The following is an 18,289-nucleotide window of genomic DNA, read 5'->3' as shown; positions in this document are numbered from 1 at the left end:
GTGACTAGCATGCTAATTAGCGATTTACGCTAACGCACCTAAAGCACAGCTATGTTGATATCTTGCTCGGCTGTCCGAAACAGAGTTTTTAGCTGCTACCTTGTTGCCTTCTGACCTACAGTATGCTGTGCCTGACAGAGAGAGAGCCAACATGGGCACCCAACACGGGCACCCAACACAGGCACCCAAAATCTCTCCTCTCTTGGTGCTGTGCTTCACTGCCATCCATTCAGTATAGGGAGGGAAAGTAATCTCATCGCCATCTAGCGGTTGCGTTCCTAGAGGCTAGCGGGAGGGGATGGGATTTTCTTTTAGAAAAAATACATCTCGGCCCATGATGGGAACTTAGTTAAATGCCCTCAATATGCTATGCATTTAGGTCAGCTCTATTGCTTCTAGTGGTCATACTTCATTTTTTAGGATCAGTTTAATTGTTTTGAGTTTGTTTGTAACATGGTGATAACGAACTACAGTACTAGCTACAGTAGCATTTGACGTCACCAGTTTGGGCGCTTCATCTCCAACTGATCAAAACGGCAATTTGCTGAACTGGCTTTACATATTTTTGTAATAACAGAGAGCGATGTAAACCGCGTGGTAATTACCTTTATGTTGGGACAACTTGTGTTGTGCTCCTACCCACACAAGAGCTGGCAGTAAGTCTGATTGTCTACTAACTAACCAACTAGCTAACAGGCTAATAAACAAACGATGCTAGGCGAGTAACGTCGTGGAAGGGTGTCACGTCACTTGAAGTTGTAGTCCATTTATGAAATGAAACGAGCAATTACGGTTTTTTTTATTAAGGCGAAATAGGGTCTGATATTTTCACAGTTAGTAGATTATTACAGTATGAAGACTGAAAAATATTTTTGGTGGATAAGATCGCTGGAATAGCTGCGTAGTATTTTTTTGAAAAGTCGGTCTATGGGACTTAACATTGGAGCTGCTCTTCGATAGGAACGCAACCACTTGGGGCGCTGGTTTTCACTTTCCCTCCCTATAGCATCCATAGACCACTCGACACCTATCAGAATCAGAAGGAAAAAGATGATAGTTAGATCAATATGTTCAACTGATACGGAAGGCTACTTACAAGTGAAACTATAAATTATACACATAATAAAGTGTAACTTACTGATAAGTAAGGCGAGCCTAATTATAAATGAGACATGTAACGTTAACCTAGCATGATAGACAGCCATAACTAACGTAGAACATTGATTTGACAACAGCAAGTAGCCTAGCTAGCTAGCATAATGTTACTTAGGCTATCATACATTGGCCCAACAAGCACAAAATGAGTTTGTAAGTTAGACAGCACGATGCACATAGACTGTAAACATGCCAGAATTTAATTTAGCATAATTTCACAATAAGACATTAACGTTAGATAAAGAAATGCCTGCTTACCATTTAGGTGGAGGAGCAGCCAACTTGACAGAGAGTTGCACCATTGCTTTGAGTGTTGTGAGAATTAAAGGGATAATCCGGAGTGAAATGCACTTTAGATCAATTTTTCGGACTATTGGGAGTACATACGTTGAGTTGACACCAAAATCATGTCATTCGGATGTATTTTGAGAAAGTTCGAGTTCACCGTTTTTAGCCAAAACTCGTTAGCCTGTAAGTGACCGGGGCAGGTCCTTTCGCCTCTACAAAACGCTATTTTTATACCTCTTCTACTGTTCCAAACAACACTACACTTACGTGGTAGTGAGTAGAGGGTCCCTAAAGCCAAACCGAAGTATCCCCACGTCTTTATGTGGTCGGATAGAGAGTCCAGAATGAATTTAATCGAGTCAGTACCTTTCCGGAAATGTTAGTAAAGTGTTGTTGAAGCGTTGCGTAGCTGCCGCAGCGACATTTCCGGAAGGTACTGACTCGATTAAATTCATTCTGGACTCTCTATCCGACCACATAAAGACGTGGGGATACTTCGGTTTGGCTTTAGGGACCCTCTACTCACTACCACGTAAGTGTAGTGTTGTTTGGAACAGTAGAAGAGGTATAAAAATAGCGTTTTGTAGAGGCGAAAAGACCTGCCCCGGTCACTTACAGGCTAACGAGTTTTGGCTAAAAACGGTGAACTCGAACTTTCTCAAAATACATCCGAATGACATGATTTTGGTGTCAACTCAACGTATGTACTCCCAATAGTCCGAAAAATTGATCTAAAGTGCATTTCACTCCGGATTATCCCTTTAAGGAAGTGAGCCGTTCAGTAAGCGGTGCTGTGATTGGCTGTTTAGGTCACACGACTTTTGGCGAAGCACGTGACTTTTGGCGATGGTAAAAAGTTTTGCACACTTGTAAATTCGTTTCGTACCCGCAGATCTGTTTCGTGTCTGTAGAAAACAGATACGCACTTGCAAAGGGAAAATCTGTGCGTGCAAAAACCGCTTGCAAACTCACAAAACTTTTTTCCACTCAGTGACAAAACGGATTTGCAGATGTACGAATAATTTTTACATGCACACAAATTTTTTACAACTACAAAATATTTTTGCAGGTGCACAAAACATGTTTACAAACTCAAAATATTTCTACAGACACACAACACTTTTGCCGAGGATTTTATACCATACAACTACGCTCAAAAACCGCCCTCCGCTCACCTTAAATTTCATCCTGCTCCGGTGAAATTGCTCCACGCTCGCCCAAATTTAAAAGAGGGAGCTCTACCTGACGTTTTTTCACCGAAGTGGCCTACGCGGCTTTGTTGCTGGATAGAGCCTGTGATTGAAACCCTTTTCGTTTTTTGTTTTTTTCCCCCCAAAGATTAGCCTATGTAGGGTCCTACAAATCATTTCATCTTGTGACCAACAACTCACATGTGTATTCTCTTACTAGTGTAATTGAATAGGCTACAAAGCAAAACGATTTTTTTACTTTGAATGTGTCACATACTGTAGCCTATGCCGGCGAATTAGGCTAAACAGCATTTTAAAAACAAACTTAGTTCTTATGAAACATACCTAACAACATACTAGTGTACTTATCATTGCTAAAATCTCACCTTATTTCTCTTAATATAAATAGGCATAAAAAATACAAAAGTTCACCTCAGACATGTGTGGACTTCGAGGAAATAGCGGTAGCCTAATTAAAGGAGAATTCCGGTGTGATATTGACTTAAAGTGTGTTGAAACATTAACCGAGTGTGAGCGTTTGTCTCAGAGCTGATCTCGACCTGCCCCCTGCACTCAGAAATCTGCCGATCTAGCTAGCCGATACTAACAACAGGTTTTCAATGGGAGTGCCTCGGCATCAGCTTAGACATGCAAATGAATCACTGTTTTACACCATTTATGAGGCTCAAAGTAGCTCCAAACTTTATTGGTAGTCTTTTAAACGAATCGGTTAACCGGTTTCAACCGGCTAATGAGCCTCGGTGGTCGGTCAAGAAAATTTGTAGTTTTCGCCATCCCTACTTCTGAGGGCCCTGACATTTAAAATGAGATACTGAGAACTTAAGAAGTGCACAGAAAGTTTATTTTAAAAAGACTATAGCAGTACCTTCATAGAATTTCTCCGCTGGCCGCCATCCTGTAATCAAGTTCCGATAAACCGACTGACGAACACGAACGAACAGGAAGGACCTGGGAACATATTGCTAAAGTAATTCCATAAGAAATATACAGTTATACTGTCTACAAGAGCATGATGAGTACACGGTATCGAGCTCAAAATGTTTGCGATATGTTCATCTTTTCCATAGCATGCTAATGCAGCAATAGTCTACGAGTTGCCTAGTGGGAAAAAAAACACTTGAGAGAGTGTTCATGTTGCCCAGTGGAAAATACCACTGAGAGGGTGTTCATGTGGATTTACCACTGAGAGGGTGTTCATGTGGATTTTCCACGTCACGTTTTGGTATTTACCATATTTACCATAGCACATGAAGGCACTATATGACTAGCCTGGTCCTAACCATCCCATAATACTACCATTTCATTTCGTATTATGGTCTGGAATTTCTTTGCTCTGAAGCGCTTGCAGGAAGCGGGAAGTAACGCCCAGTTCTGGTTTGAATTGATTGGACAGCTCTCACCCAATCGGCGATAGTTACTCATAACAACATAGCGCAGGCGTTTAACGTCATCGTCACGAGCGCCCTCCCCCTTTCGCCCCCACCAACCCGTCTCTTCGTTTATTGGCTGCTTTCTGGAGGGGGGGCGTTCTGTTACAATTCTACCGAGCAGAATGCTCCACAGAGGAGCACGGCCAGACTCGTAGTGGAGGCAATCCTTGGCCGGAAGTACGTGGATGGCTCGCGAGGCTACTATATGACTACCATACCCACAGTACTTTGTGGTGCAGCTAATGTTTATCAGCTAATGTTAGCTACGGTTGAAGTCTGTTTACAAGCCACACATCTATCTATTAATGCAAGGAACGTCTGTCTGTGTGTCACTGTCTGTCCACGCATAACTCTTGAACCACTCATCCGACTGACCTAAAATTTGACACATGTATTGCTAATGACATGCGTGAGTGCAGTGCAAAGTTTGGTCGTTTTTGGACAAAAAATTACAGATATCGTTAAATTAAGCAAAATACAACTCTACCGCAATCCCACAATTCTACGGGACAAACCGGAGTGTTGCCATTCTGGGAAATTACGATATCTTGACAATGGACCGTTTCAAGATTGTTGATCTTGGAAAAACAGGCTGAGTCCGACACACATGCACCCATGTCGGTAAGCAGGCTGTTAAAGTGACGTTGCATAGGCTAGCCTACATCATAGCATTTAATACAAAATGTATTGGTGTGAGTGTGTGTGTGTGTGTGTGTGTGTGTGTGTGTGTGTGTGTGTGTGTGTGTGTGTGTGTGTGTGAGCAAGTGTTTGTGTGAGTGAGTGAGTGAGTGTTATTTTCTTATTTCTTATCTTATCACTCCCCCCCCCCCCACCCCACCCCTCTTACCTGCTCAGGGACTGGCGGATGGAAATTAGCTGTTAGCTATAATCTGGTGCAAGTCATCTCTTTACTATAGTCCCTTTCCCACATAACTTCTAGAAGTTACCCGGACATATTTACCCGGGTAGAGGCACGACACGGACGTTTCCCACATGAGCTTTATGTCCGAGTGAGATACGGGTAATTGTGTTCACACTAGACCCGAGTAGGAGCCGCGAGGGGTGGGGCAATGTCAGCACTTGCAGGGGGAGGGAGATGATGCTAAATAAATAAGTTGTTGTGCTGTGTTGCCTGGATGATGCGAACTTACATCAGATCCAAAACATCATGAAACAACAGAAGTAGTTAGCTCGCTAGTCAGCGGGAGCTAGCATAGAGGAAAAAATAGCTAACGCCAGGACCACAGTAAACAAAGCTCTACTTCAACCCTCTCTGGTATAAACATCCAATATCACAAATGAATAGAAAATAATGACACACCTGGAAAATATATTTCAGCACACAGAGGTCTGAGGCTCCTTCCCAACTCCTACAAAAAGCAACAATGCTAAATAACAGCGACGTTAACTGTTAGCTGTTAATTGCTAACCACTGTAATAAACAGCTAGTTGCAAGCTAATCGACAACACTTCAAGCTATTCACGTTTGCAAGGATAGTCCTGCCTGTCCCGCAACAAACACAACAACGTGATTGCAGTTTACATTTTTATTGTACGTACACAACAAAATGTCACTGTTTTCTGTACTCTGGTGTTCTCGTCTGTGTTCATACTCGTAGGGCAATGTTTATCGTTACCATGGCAATTTGTACTTTCTGCCTCGCGCTGCAAGCAGGCTGCAAGGGCGCATTTCTATACGTCATCGGTACGGGGACGACCATTGGTCCGACATCCCATTAGTCCGACATCCCATAAGCCCAAAAATGAACCATTCAATAGAGCTCCTCATTAACTACTGACCAAGAGATTGGCTGTAAATAGTTCCAAAAGTCCCATAACGAGGAAATAGCCTGGAAAAAGTGCTGCCATTTTTTTCTATGGAGGTCTATGGGAGTGTCGCCACTCTGTTTTATCTACCACTCTGGCTCCAGGAAAAGAGGTTGAATGTGAGGTAAATGCATGTGGCAAATCTCCTTGAATTCTTACTTATTACTGATGTGAATGTTTTTTAAAGGTGATGGAACGCCTTCATCCAGTACTCTCTGGAGAAGAAAGTCTTTGCTGTATGGTAAGGGACTTACAAGGGACTAAATAAGGTCAGTATTGTAAAAATATATTACAGTAAATGAGAGATTGCAATGCACAGTAGAGTTCTCAACGGGCCTGAAAATTACAACTCGACCCGACCCGACCCGTGGCCTTCAAAGCCCGAGCCCGATGTAACCCGACACATAAATATGAATTATCTGCCCGAACCCGGCCGGCGGTCGAGTTTTCCCATGTTATCCTATGGAGACGGACGGTCGTTAAGGCCACAATTATGTGCAGTGGCCTACCTAACCCACGTAAAAAACTAGTGAAACGATATTTTCCACAATAGAAACATGATATAAATGGGAAAACTTACTGTTCTTGCTATTAAAAAAAAAGCAGAATCCTCCACAGAGCATGATATTTCAATAACCGTTTCATACACGCTCACTATGATGGCAATGAGTTGTAGCTATTCACAAAGACGGATAGCCCAGCAACAATCTACAGCCACAGGGTGCTTGCGCAGGTCTTGAAAGTTTTAATAAGTATGGAATTTTGAAACACTGTTTTCCAGACCTTGAAAAGTCTTGAATTTTGTGTGAAAGTCTTAATAAAGTATGGAAAAAATATGTAGGCCTATGGTAGAATTTTACAGTATGCTCTAAGGCATTATGAAATGAGAAGGTAGGAAGGTAGGCTATAAAACGGTAATTTTACTAACTGGCCACGTACTGTATTAGCCTAATGGAATGATATCCAATCAACGCTTGCTTAGCCTAGTCTGGCAGATTTTCGTGATGTCACTGCTGAGGTCTATTGACACATAGCTAGCCTAGTAGTCAACAGAAATGGGTCGTTGCGTGTTTTCAAATTTATGGCTACAACACCCGAAATTTAAAGACTGGATTGCACCGGACCCAAATCAAACACAAAAGCATATTGCAAATATTGCGCTAAAAACATTGACATTGTCAGCATGGGAGAGGCAGCACTGGTGAGCCATCTTCAAAGCAAGAAACACTCAACTCTGGCAGCCAGTGTATTGACATCACCACCAGCGTCCAGCTTTTTTCAGTCAATAACTGCTCCACAGTCAAGATAAGAGAGCTTAATGCACATAGTCAAAATACTGTCGTCTAAATATCCAGAGCTCGTTTATGGTTCTCTGGTGTAACGTGTGTAACTAGCTGAACATACTAAGTGGCAATGCTAGCCGTAACGTAGCCGGTTAGCTATAACTTAGCAGTTAACTGTATGGTAACATTTAAGTTACTAGTTCATTAGTAATAGCAGCTACGTTTTTTGCAAATAGAACGATCTTGTTCAGTGACATAAGCTTATCTTTTTGCTACCCAGTTTCAAAAGGTGAGGACTGGTTTGGTAAGAAATATTTTTAGGATTTTTAGAATTTTGAATTCACCAGGGTTTAATCAGAAATGGAGGATCTAGTGTTAGCAAAGGAGACTAGCTACCATACTGTCCTAGATTGTTACTATCAGTGAAATCGTTTCAAATATGATGTGCCATTTTAGCACGACGATTTTGTAGAATTAATTTGGCTGCCATTTTATTTTGTTCATGGAGACGGCTTCTTAGAACTTGCACAGGAACTCATAAATGTTAGTGCAACACATGGCAGAGCTGCTGCAAGCTCTGTCCTTCCATCTCCCAACACAGTAGCGTCACGTCTGCCCCCTCCATGATTGCATGCACGTTGCATGCAGCAGCCAGACTTTCTTTACGATACAGATAGGCTACTTTATTGATCCCCATAGAGAAATTCATGATGATTCGCGGTAAACAGCAGAGATGATTAATAAATGTTTTTTGTTTTTTTTCACTGAGCGGAAAATATCAAGCCCGAGGACCGACCCGACCCGAGTCATCTGCTTATATTTTCGACCCGAACCAGCGGGTCCCGTCGGGCCGACCCGACCCGTTGAGAACTCTAATGCACAGGTGCTCGTGTGTCTGCTCATCTTTTCAGCTCAACCCCATGGCCCATGATGTCCTCATTGGACCTGTGTGTGACCCGACACCACTGGACACTCAAACAAAAAAATTTAAAAAATCAAGGTGAGTGGTAGGCTAATAGTAGTGTCATGGAGCATGTTTGTCTCATACTATAGCAACAATGCTTTTCTGTGCTACAGATCTTTCATGAGGTCCTGATGACCATACCTGGCAGCAGGTGCTACATCATGCGGGTCGTTTGCAAGGTATGACTGACTCTGATCTGATCCTGATCCTGCTAATGCAGTTTGCACAGCTTCTCTTCAGAGGTGAAGTGATCCGTTTTAGGGCTGATCAGGTGGTAGTCACCCGATTGCGGAGGGAGATTGCCTGCACACTGCTGAGAGAATCAAGTGTGTGTCCTTCTCTTTGAAATGTAGCCTATATGAGAATAATGTTTAATAGTGCTTTTAAGACTTCTGCAGGCTCTGTGGACATGAGTGGCCAAGTCCTGGGAGAGGAGATGTGGAGAAGCATGATGACGGAGTAAGAATCAACTGTTTGCACAGCTTTAAATGTATAGGCCCATCACTATCCTTATCATTGGTCATGCTTCTGCATTTAAATGTATAGGCCCATCACTATCGTTATCATTGGTCATGCTTCTGCATTTAAATGTATAGGCCCATCACTATCGTTATCATTGGTCATGCTTCTGCATTTAAATGTATAGGCCCATCACTATCGTTATCATTGGTCATGCTTTAAATGTATAGGCCCATCACTATCGTTATCATTGGTCATGCTTCTGCATTTAAATGTATAGGCCCATCACTATCGTTATCATTGGTCATGCTTTAAATGTATAGGCCCATCACTATCGTTATCATTGGTCATGCTTTAAATGTATAGGCCCATCACTATCGTTATCATTGGTCATGCTTTAAATGTATAGGCCCATCACTATCGTTATCATTGGTCATGCTTCTGCATTTAAATGTGTAGGCCCATCACTATCGTTATCATTGGTCATGCTTTAAATGTATAGGCCCATCACTATCGTTATCATTGGTCATGCTTCTGCATTTAAATGTATAGGCCCATCACTATCGTTATCATTGGTCATGCTTCTGCATTTAAATGTATAGGCCCATCACTATCGTTATCGTTGGTCATGCTTCTGCATTTAAATGTATAGGCCCATCACTATCGTTATCGTTGGTCATGCTTCTGCATTTAAATGTATAGGCCCATCACTATCGTAATCGTTGGTCATGCTTCTGCATTTAAATGTATAGGCCCATCACTATCGTTATCATGGGTCATGCTTCTGCATTTAAATGTATAGGCCCATCACTATCGTTATCGTTGGTCATGCTTCTGCATTTAAATGTATAGGCCCATCACTATCGTTATCGTTGGTCATGCTTCTGCATTTAAATGTATAGGCCCATCACTATCGTTATCATGGGTCATGCTTCTGCATTTAAATGTATAGGCCCATCACTATCGTTAGCATTGGTCATGCTTCTGCATTTAAATGTATAGGCCCATCACTATCGTTATCATTGGTCATGCTTCTGCATTTAAATGTATAGGCCCATCATTATCGTTATCAGCTTTAAATGTATAGGCCCATCACTATCGTTATCATTGGTCATGCTTCTGCATTTAAATGTATAGGCCCATCATTATCGTTATCATTGGTCATGCTTCTCTGTAGATTGAGTGTTCAGCATGCAGTCTGTGGTTCCACTGGGGTTGTGCTGGGCGACAATGTATAATATCTTCATGTCACGTTGTCTTGGCCTTTTTAAGCCTAATGTCCCTGTTGCGCCTTTTTCACGTTGTCACGTTTGAGCAGGTACAGCTGATTGCCAATCACGACGTCACGCAGGAGTCCTGATCATCAGAGCCGTCAATCAGCGCATAAAAGCGACCTGAACCAGTGAGAAGGCCTGTTGGGAGCGCTATGCTGAAGTGCCAGTGTGAGAGGCTGCGCAAGTGAAGCCAGAGACGCCATACCACAGCAGGGCCAACGCTAATGAATCATGCCAAATTACATAGCTTTTTTCTTGTTTTTCTCTTTTTGTATATAGTTTAAAATAAATATTTTTGAAGCAAGTACCTGGATGTTGCACTCATAACGGCCACCAAGTTGAGTGTGGAACGATGGACACTTTTCGCCCTTAACGGACACCATCTTGGCTATATAACGGAAGGGGAGGGAGTATTTTCAAACTCGTAGAAATCGTGGTAGAGAAATCTGAAGCAACAGCGGTGGAAAACAATTTACAGAGGTACAAACAAGTTATAACATAAACTGTTCATGTTTTGACACAGTACGACCATGTCATGGTCGAATTGAGGACACTTATAAAATATAATCGTCATTTCCATGAAGTGTACGGAGGTTAGCATTTGATATGAGACGACACTATTCTGTTAAAATGTGCACACTATGCCAGTAAGCACACAGGGCACATAGGGTGCTGCACGAAAGTGTACTCACGGAAGTAGTCGATTTGAGACAGACTGATAGTCTCTGCTGTATTCGACAACAGAGACTGTCCACATGCACCTTCCAACTAAGAGTAGTATCCAGCTGAATTCTTAGGTACTCGTATGCGCTGACCTGTCTGATATGTGTGTTGTGTATGACCACGGGACTGTGGTCTCCAAAAGACCTGGGGCCTCATGTACAAACGCTTGCGTCAAATTCCAACTAAAACATTGTGTATCGTGAACCTGGAAAGCAGCGCGCACACACAAAAAACAAATCGGATGTATGAAACCATGCGTACGCAGCAATCAGCGCAGCTTTTCTTTGTGCATCCCAATTAACATGAAATTGAGCGCACATGCATGAGCATGATACTCCACTCTTTCTCCTCCCTCATACTGCCTTCATGCCACTCATAAACTCGGAGGACCCGCCTTTAAAGTGTAACTGCACCCCATAACTCCACCCACTTCACATTTCTGAAAAAGGCCTTTTTGAAAATGGGCGGGATGTTCTGAAATTTGGATGGGAGGGGCACACGCTAACCATGGTGATTTCGTGTCAATCTGGGAGTGAGTGCTGCAGACATGGCTTATCACAGGTAATCAGGGCAGCAGGTGTTTCATTCCTAATTTGTAACGACCCGGTGACGTAGAGTCGCCAGAGAAGTGCAGGACTACGTCTGCATTTTGGACCAAAATACCATGGCATGTTTCAACCTGTAGAAGGCGCGGAGAGCTATATCTCCAATACAAAATCATACAAAATGTTATTTTTTCTCGGGGAAACACGATTTCTGTCAATATTAACCCTGGTAATTGTGTGGTTCACATGAGGAATTTCAATCAATCAACAGCTCCAAAAACATATTTTAGGGTGCAGTTACACGTTAAAAAGTCCCGACCTCCGAAAAAAGAGTGTTCATGAGGTCAGTTTGGAAAATAATACAGGAAACGCATAAATACGTTATTAGAACTGCTTACTATGGTTGAGCAAGAAGGAAAATGTCTGGGGCGAGTGTTTCTATCAGTGTTGTTAATTTATTGACAAATGACCTTGCCTATTTGCAATGACAGTGAAAGTCACCTCTTGTGTTGTTGCAAGGGAGGCCGTCGTGGTTGGAGAAGATGATAGTGACGTCAAGACAACAAGGCATGTTGCATGCCCATTTCTCTAGAAACATAGCCTACTTCCAAGTGTCATCATGCTCATGGGGGTGTCATTTGATAGAGGGAAGACTCTAGTATTAATTATGTGGTGGAATTTCCCACGCCAAATGAATTTTGACTCATAGGGACTAACTTTAATGCAGAAAAAAAGTATGAATTTGCCACCAACAACCCCCCCAAACAAGTCCAATATACTGATTTATTTAATAGAAGGCACAAGACAATTTATATATTTAAAAAAAGATTCGGCAATGGATTCAGCAGGGGGAAAAAAACAGGATGTTATAAGTCTGTGAAGAGTGCCTGTTCGTCTGCTACAGCTTGGTAGGTAAATGCCTGTGTCATCACCGTAATGCTGTCAACACTGCCCCCTGGCGGTAGAAAATGGGCATATTTAATGTGGAATCGAAATTCCACCGCACTCTGAATGGAACCGCAAGTTCAGCCTCGTTCATTTGACCGCATCAATGGGTGTGTGTGGTTTCTGTTTCGTCCAGCAACGTAAAGCTACGTCGGACAGTGGCACAACGACCGGTGGCGGTAAGTAAAAGGAAATGCAAGCTTTTTCTCTGTGAGAGTCGGGTGGAGTTTGGAATATCTCAATCTGATTTTAGTGGCGACTAATTTGGTGTTTGATGAAGATAGTCTAGTGAACGTGCAGGTCGGTAATAGACTAAGACCAACGTCTGAATTCACGAGTAGACCTGTTGCTCTAATTCCGGACTATCCTCGATATATTCTGATCGGTAAGTCTCCGTTTTCAGAAGCATGTTTATGCTAGAGGAAGCGCCGGGTTCATTCCAGTAGCCTACCAGCTGTAGGCTACTAAAGTCTCTGATCAAAAAAGTAGTAATTCAGGCTGTAGGCTACGTGAACACCAAATGTAGCCGAAATTGGAAAAACTGCCCGAGAACGAGCAGTGGCTGCCATACATGTAGGCTAGATGTTGTTGGAAAAGTTCGTTAGTTAGTTAGCTAGTAGCCTATTCTATGGAAGAAAATGTTGCAGGCTATCCGTTATTGGAGAACGGGATGTTGAGCACAGGAGTAAAACGAGCCACCCCTTTCTTTCTAGGAAACCGTAAACAAAATAGCCTATCATGTGACCGCATTTTGAGGAAGAGGGAATCGTCGATAATGTGTTAAAACTAACCCCACTGATTTATGGCAGCAACCATTTGACTTAGATAGTAAACTACATTTTTGGACAGGATATATTATGCCCCAATAATTACAGAACTTGGCATACGGAATGTGGAGAAATCTTATGTAAAGTCTCAGCCCCAAAGACTGTGCCCATTGCTCAAATTCTTGTTGTTCATTGGATAGAGGTAAATGAAGGGGCCTTGCAAAGAGGGATGTTGTTAAATCCAAATTATGGTTATGGATATGATTTAATAATTATTTAATTGAATCATTCCATGATTTAATGGAGTTAATGAATAAAATGATTTGTACCCGAGCTTGGTACAGTGTTAGTATGCGTTTAGTATCCTGTACTGCTTTACACTACAAGATAATATGTTGTACCAAAATTCAGTTTATTATCTAAATTAAATGATTGCTTGCATAAGTCAGCGGCGTTAGTTTGAGCACATAATTGTATTGTTTTGATTTGTTGAGTGGAAGTCAGTCGGAGTTGTGAAGGTGACCAAAGAATATTTTGCTATAGGTGTCCCCTCTAAATATAAATACTAGGGTGATAGACTAGGCCTAGTAGTCTACCATCAATTAGTTAAGAAAATATTGAAATAATATTGCTTAAAACTGTGATTATGAAGTGCTTTTAGGCATAATGGGGTCAGGATATGATGACGTTTGGAGGAAGTAGCCATGTAATGTGGACTATGACTTCCCTATAACTCACTCAGCCTCTATCTCTTGCAGACTTTGACCATGGAGACGAGTCCTATGGAAGGTCAGCCCACTGCACTGCTTGATTCAACACCTGGGCTCTGTAGCCACACGGTTGGGTCAATACCGAACACCTGTCATGAGCTCTGTAGCCACACGGTTGGGTCAATATCTAACACCTGTCATGAGTTCTGTAACCACACGGTTGGGTCAATATCTAACACCTGTCATGAGTTCTGTAACCACACGGTTGGGTCAATATCTAACAGTGGTCACACAGAGGCTTTCTAACGAGGACTCTACACAGTGCTGCATCAGTGATCGTGTGTAGTAATTGCACTGATTGAAGAATTAAATGAGCCTGAATAAAGTCTGCACACTAGAGCTCTAATGGAATCAACATTTTTATCACCACAGGTGTATTTCTTAAGGTGTGGTTTGCCTTGAGATGGGAGAAATACGGATTCCAATGTTGGATTTCCTGCTTTTAATGATGTAAAAAGCATCATTTTACATCATTGAAAGCAGAAAGTCCTATTCATGGGTTTCATTGAAATCCGTATTTCTCCCATCTCAAGGCAAACTGAGGGAATGATGCACGACCATTCAAAAACAAGACTGGTTTTCTAAAGATACATAGCTTAATGCTAATTGGTGAAGTGTCCCTATACGAGCATGTTATTCTTTCTACCAGTGCACTCAACATCAATATCACTAATTATCTGATCTACCTGTACACTTAACACAGGCGATATATGCCTAATTAGCTGATCTACCTGGCAGCTAATTAGGATGAGCTGGTTCACTAGATGGTTGGAGCGAATACTTGGCAGGACTTTCACTTTCTGCCCCTGCTTGTGGTTGCACGGCTGTTCAAATGTAATGCTGTAAGCACACTTGACTACATGAATGATGATGCATTGACTACATTTGCTCTGGCTCCTCCTCTTTGCTCTGGCTCCTCCTCTTTGCTCTGGCTCCTCCTCTTTGCTCTGGCTCCTCCTCTTTGCTGTGATCAGAAGAGGAGTTTGTGGACGCGCATCGTGCGGAGCTCATTCAGAGAGTGACCATGGTGATGGCTGTGGCTGACGAGCTGCTGTCTCAGGGCATGCTGCACAGAGAGCGCTACGCAGAGGTCCTGGCCTTGAGCACTAGGAACACCACCATGCAGGCCATGCGGCAGCTGGACGGGGTCGTGCACTCTGGAGGACCCGCCGTGAAGAGAGCCTTCTACACCGCGCTGCACAAACACGAGCCGTGTCTGCTCCAGAGCCTGAGTAAGAGAAGCACTTTTTTATTTGCTTATATATTATTATTTGCAATACTTTATTTATGCATTTATTTACTTATTTATGCATTTATTTCCTTATATCTACTCAGGAGAAGAGGTGCCATCGAAGCGTCAAAAACTCTCAGGTGAGTTCTGTGAGCACAGATTTCCAGGTCATCTGTGTGAGGTTTTCATTAGGATATCCTGAGGTTTCTTACACACACACACACACACACACACACACACACACACTCATATAGTCACTCTCGCACACTCACACATGTGCAGACACACCACACAACACAATCTCTCCTTGTCTTCTTTCATTGTGTCTCAACTGACTTCTTTCTGTGAAGCGCAAGGAGTTGGTGTTTGTTTTGAGACAACACTATTCTGTTGAAATGCTCACACTGCACGTAAGCACTAAAGTGAAGTCAAATGTATTGCCAATTGAGACTCAGAATGCATAAACACACACACACATTCTCAAACACACACTCTCTCTGTATCTCTCTCTCTCTCTCTCTCTCTCTCTTCTCACCAGGATACATTCTGACTTGTAGAAGGGTTGTTTGAGTCAGACTAACCAAATCAGTGCTGAAATGCTCATGGAACTAAATTAGTAAAGGAACTGAATTGAAGAGAAGCCGTTAGCCGTTTTCTAATGTCTCGTTTCAAATGTTCTCTCCTGTAGGCTCAACGTGCTCCCTATTGTCCGGTTACAAAGACTGGGTGAAGTCTGAGTTTGAGAATGTTCAGGAGTACAATTACCGATTTGGTGAAGAGGTGCCGCTGTCCGAGCGCTATGTGGAGCTGCTGATTGTCCAGGAGCACAGAGAGCGGCCGGAGAGAGAGGAGGCCATCTGGGCCACAGGAGAGAGGTTCCAGCAGGTCCGCAGCAAGAGGGTTCCCACCAGCGTGGAGAAGCTCTTCTGTCCAGACCAGCGCTCCTCCACCCCCAGAGTGGTGCTTCTCCAGGGCGATTCGGGGCACGGCAAGTCCTTCACCGCCCAGAAGATTGTGCACGACTGGGCGTCTGGGACGCTCTACGCAGACCTGTTTGATCTGGTGCTGCTCCTGAGGTGTAAAGAGCTCAACCAGGTGACCGAGATGAAGAGCTTTGTGGAGCTGCTGAACATGGGCAAGGGGCAACTGCTGACCCAGGAGATGCTGGAGACCGCGTCACACAAGCTGCTCATCGTGATCGAGGGCTTTGATGAGCTGAGGCTTTCAGAAGAGAACACCTGCTCGTCTCCTAGCGATGTGGTGACTCGCGCCCCTGTGCAGGCCATTATTCTGGGTCTGTTCAAAGGACACCTTCTCTCTGATTCCTCTCTTTTGATCACCGCCAGGCCCTCTGCCCACGACAGGTTACTTAAACTGGTCAAACGACGCCCCCAGCGATTTGCTGAGATCCTGGGCTTTGCGCAAGACAGCGTAGAGAAGTACTTCCGCAAGTTCTTCAGCGATGAGCAGAGCTTTGAGCGAGCATTCCAGTGCGTGCAGAAGAATGAGGTGCTGCTCACGTCCTGCTTCATCCCCATCATCTGCTGGACCGTCTGCACCATCCTGCAGGAGAAGTCGGACGAGGGCGACGACATCATGAGAAGCCTGGAGACGACATCCTCCATCTATTTGGAGTTTCTATCCACGATGCTGGAGCATCATCACTATGGTGACACTCAGGAGGGAACGTCGTTGGTAAGAAGTCTCGGGCAGCTGGCTGAGAGCGGCATGCTGGGTAAGAAGATTCTGTTTGATAAGCAGAGCGTCTCTAGAGTCGAGAGGGACCCTGCCTCCAATCCATTCCTGTGCAAAATCCTGCTCAAGAAGCGAACGAGCGTTGAAACGTTTTTCAGCTTCATGCATCTCAGCTTCCAGGAGTTCTTCACTGCAGTGCACTATGCCCTTGACTACGAGACTGAGGCCCAGGAGAAGGTCAAAGACCTCCTGCTGAAGATGGAGCCGGGCAACCCGCTACACAAACACATATATCTGTGGCCTGTCGTCCAGTTCCTGTTTGGCATCGCTAACACAGCTCCTGACACCGATGGACCGATAGTTGCCATGCCGCCTGACCTCGTGGAAGAGCTGAAGTCCTGGATCACGAGGTACCCAGTAAAGCAGCCCGCCATGCTTGAGCACACCTGGCTCTTCCTCCTCCACTGCCTCTGTGAGCTTCACGACGAGGCGTTTGTGCGGAGCGCCATCGAGGCGTGGGGGGAGATCCATCTGAGCTTCCTGCCCCTGAAGAGGTCTGACTGGTGGGTGCTGCGCTACTGCCTCCAGAGCCGGCCCTCCATCAGGAAGCTCCTGATCAGCCACTGCCACCTGACGGGGCACCGTCTGAAGCTGCTGCTGCCTGTGCTCGCTGATCTGCCCTGCCAGGAGCTCCGGTGAGGCTTTACGGACTAACTACCCCTACTGTATAATATTAGATTATTATTATGATTATTATCATTATCATTATTATTATTATTACCCCTACTGTGATCAGTAATTATTATGACCACCTCCACTGTAATTATTGTATATGACACGACAGGATTACATGTGTAATAAATGTGTAAGAGTAAAGGTCTGTTCACACCAATAGCGATAACTACAAAGATAACTATAACCATAACAATAAAAGCGTTCACATTAACAACGATAAAAAAGTAACTCCTCCAATACATGTGGTGGATTCTGATCGTCTGTTAGCAGTGTTGGGGAGTAACGGAATACATGTACCGGCGTTACGTACAGACACACACACACACAGTGTTGGGGAGTAACGGAATACATGTACCGGCGTTACGTATTCAGAATACAAATTATGAGTATCTGTATTGCGTTACAGTTACAACTTAAACAGGTGGTATTTAGAATACAGTTACATTGTCAAAATCAATGGATTACATGGGGATACTTCACTGTTTCGAAGTTTATTCACTCTCTAAATAAATTAAGGCAACTCCATGCATTTCCCGGAAAGCAATCTAGATTAAATTGTTTCCATGTTTAAATCCAAGCCCCGTCGTCTTGCACTAGCCACTTTGCACCAGTCAGAACGCAGCCAGCGCGCATTATGAATGCGCCATCGGAGATAACTGACAGCAAATTTGGAGTAAAGTAGTCTAAGTGTCAGTAACTCCTACTCACCGACCATGGTTCTTGATATTTTCGCAAGTAGGCTTATTAATTGCTTACTTCGCCCAATTGGTTATACAGCTTATCAAAAAATAAAGCCTGGTTACATGTTGATTTAGACGATGAAACCCATCTTAAAGGAGAATTCCGGTGTGATATTGCCTTAAAGTGTGTTGAAACATGATACCGAGTGTGAGCGTTTGTCTCAGAGCTGATCTCGATCTGCCCCATGCACTCCGAAATCTGCCGCTAGCTTGCCAATGCTAAAACAGGTTTTCAATGGCAATGGCT

General features: G+C 43.5%; 1 protein-coding gene across 1 annotated transcript in view; it reads left to right on the top strand.

Moving 5' to 3' along the window:
- Positions 1-12,179: 12,179 nt before the first annotated feature.
- LOC134068965 (NACHT, LRR and PYD domains-containing protein 1 homolog) overlaps positions 12,180-18,289 on the top strand; it is a 13,727-nt gene continuing 7,617 nt past the window's right edge. Inside the window, exons 1-5 of the mRNA XM_062524793.1 lie at positions 12,180-12,283; positions 13,630-13,660; positions 14,616-14,873; positions 14,977-15,012; positions 15,561-17,262. Of these exons, the coding sequence (XP_062380777.1) occupies positions 13,639-13,660; positions 14,616-14,873; positions 14,977-15,012; positions 15,561-17,262 (2,018 nt within the window). The 5' untranslated portion in view covers positions 12,180-12,283; positions 13,630-13,638. The remainder of the gene's footprint in view (positions 12,284-13,629; positions 13,661-14,615; positions 14,874-14,976; positions 15,013-15,560; positions 17,263-18,289) is intronic.

This window comes from Sardina pilchardus, chromosome 21 (assembly GCF_963854185.1).
Source record: "Sardina pilchardus chromosome 21, fSarPil1.1, whole genome shotgun sequence".
NCBI lineage: Eukaryota > Metazoa > Chordata > Actinopteri > Clupeiformes > Clupeidae > Sardina > Sardina pilchardus.
The sequence above is the reverse complement of the archived record's forward strand: the minus strand, read 5'-3'. Positions and strand labels throughout refer to the sequence as shown.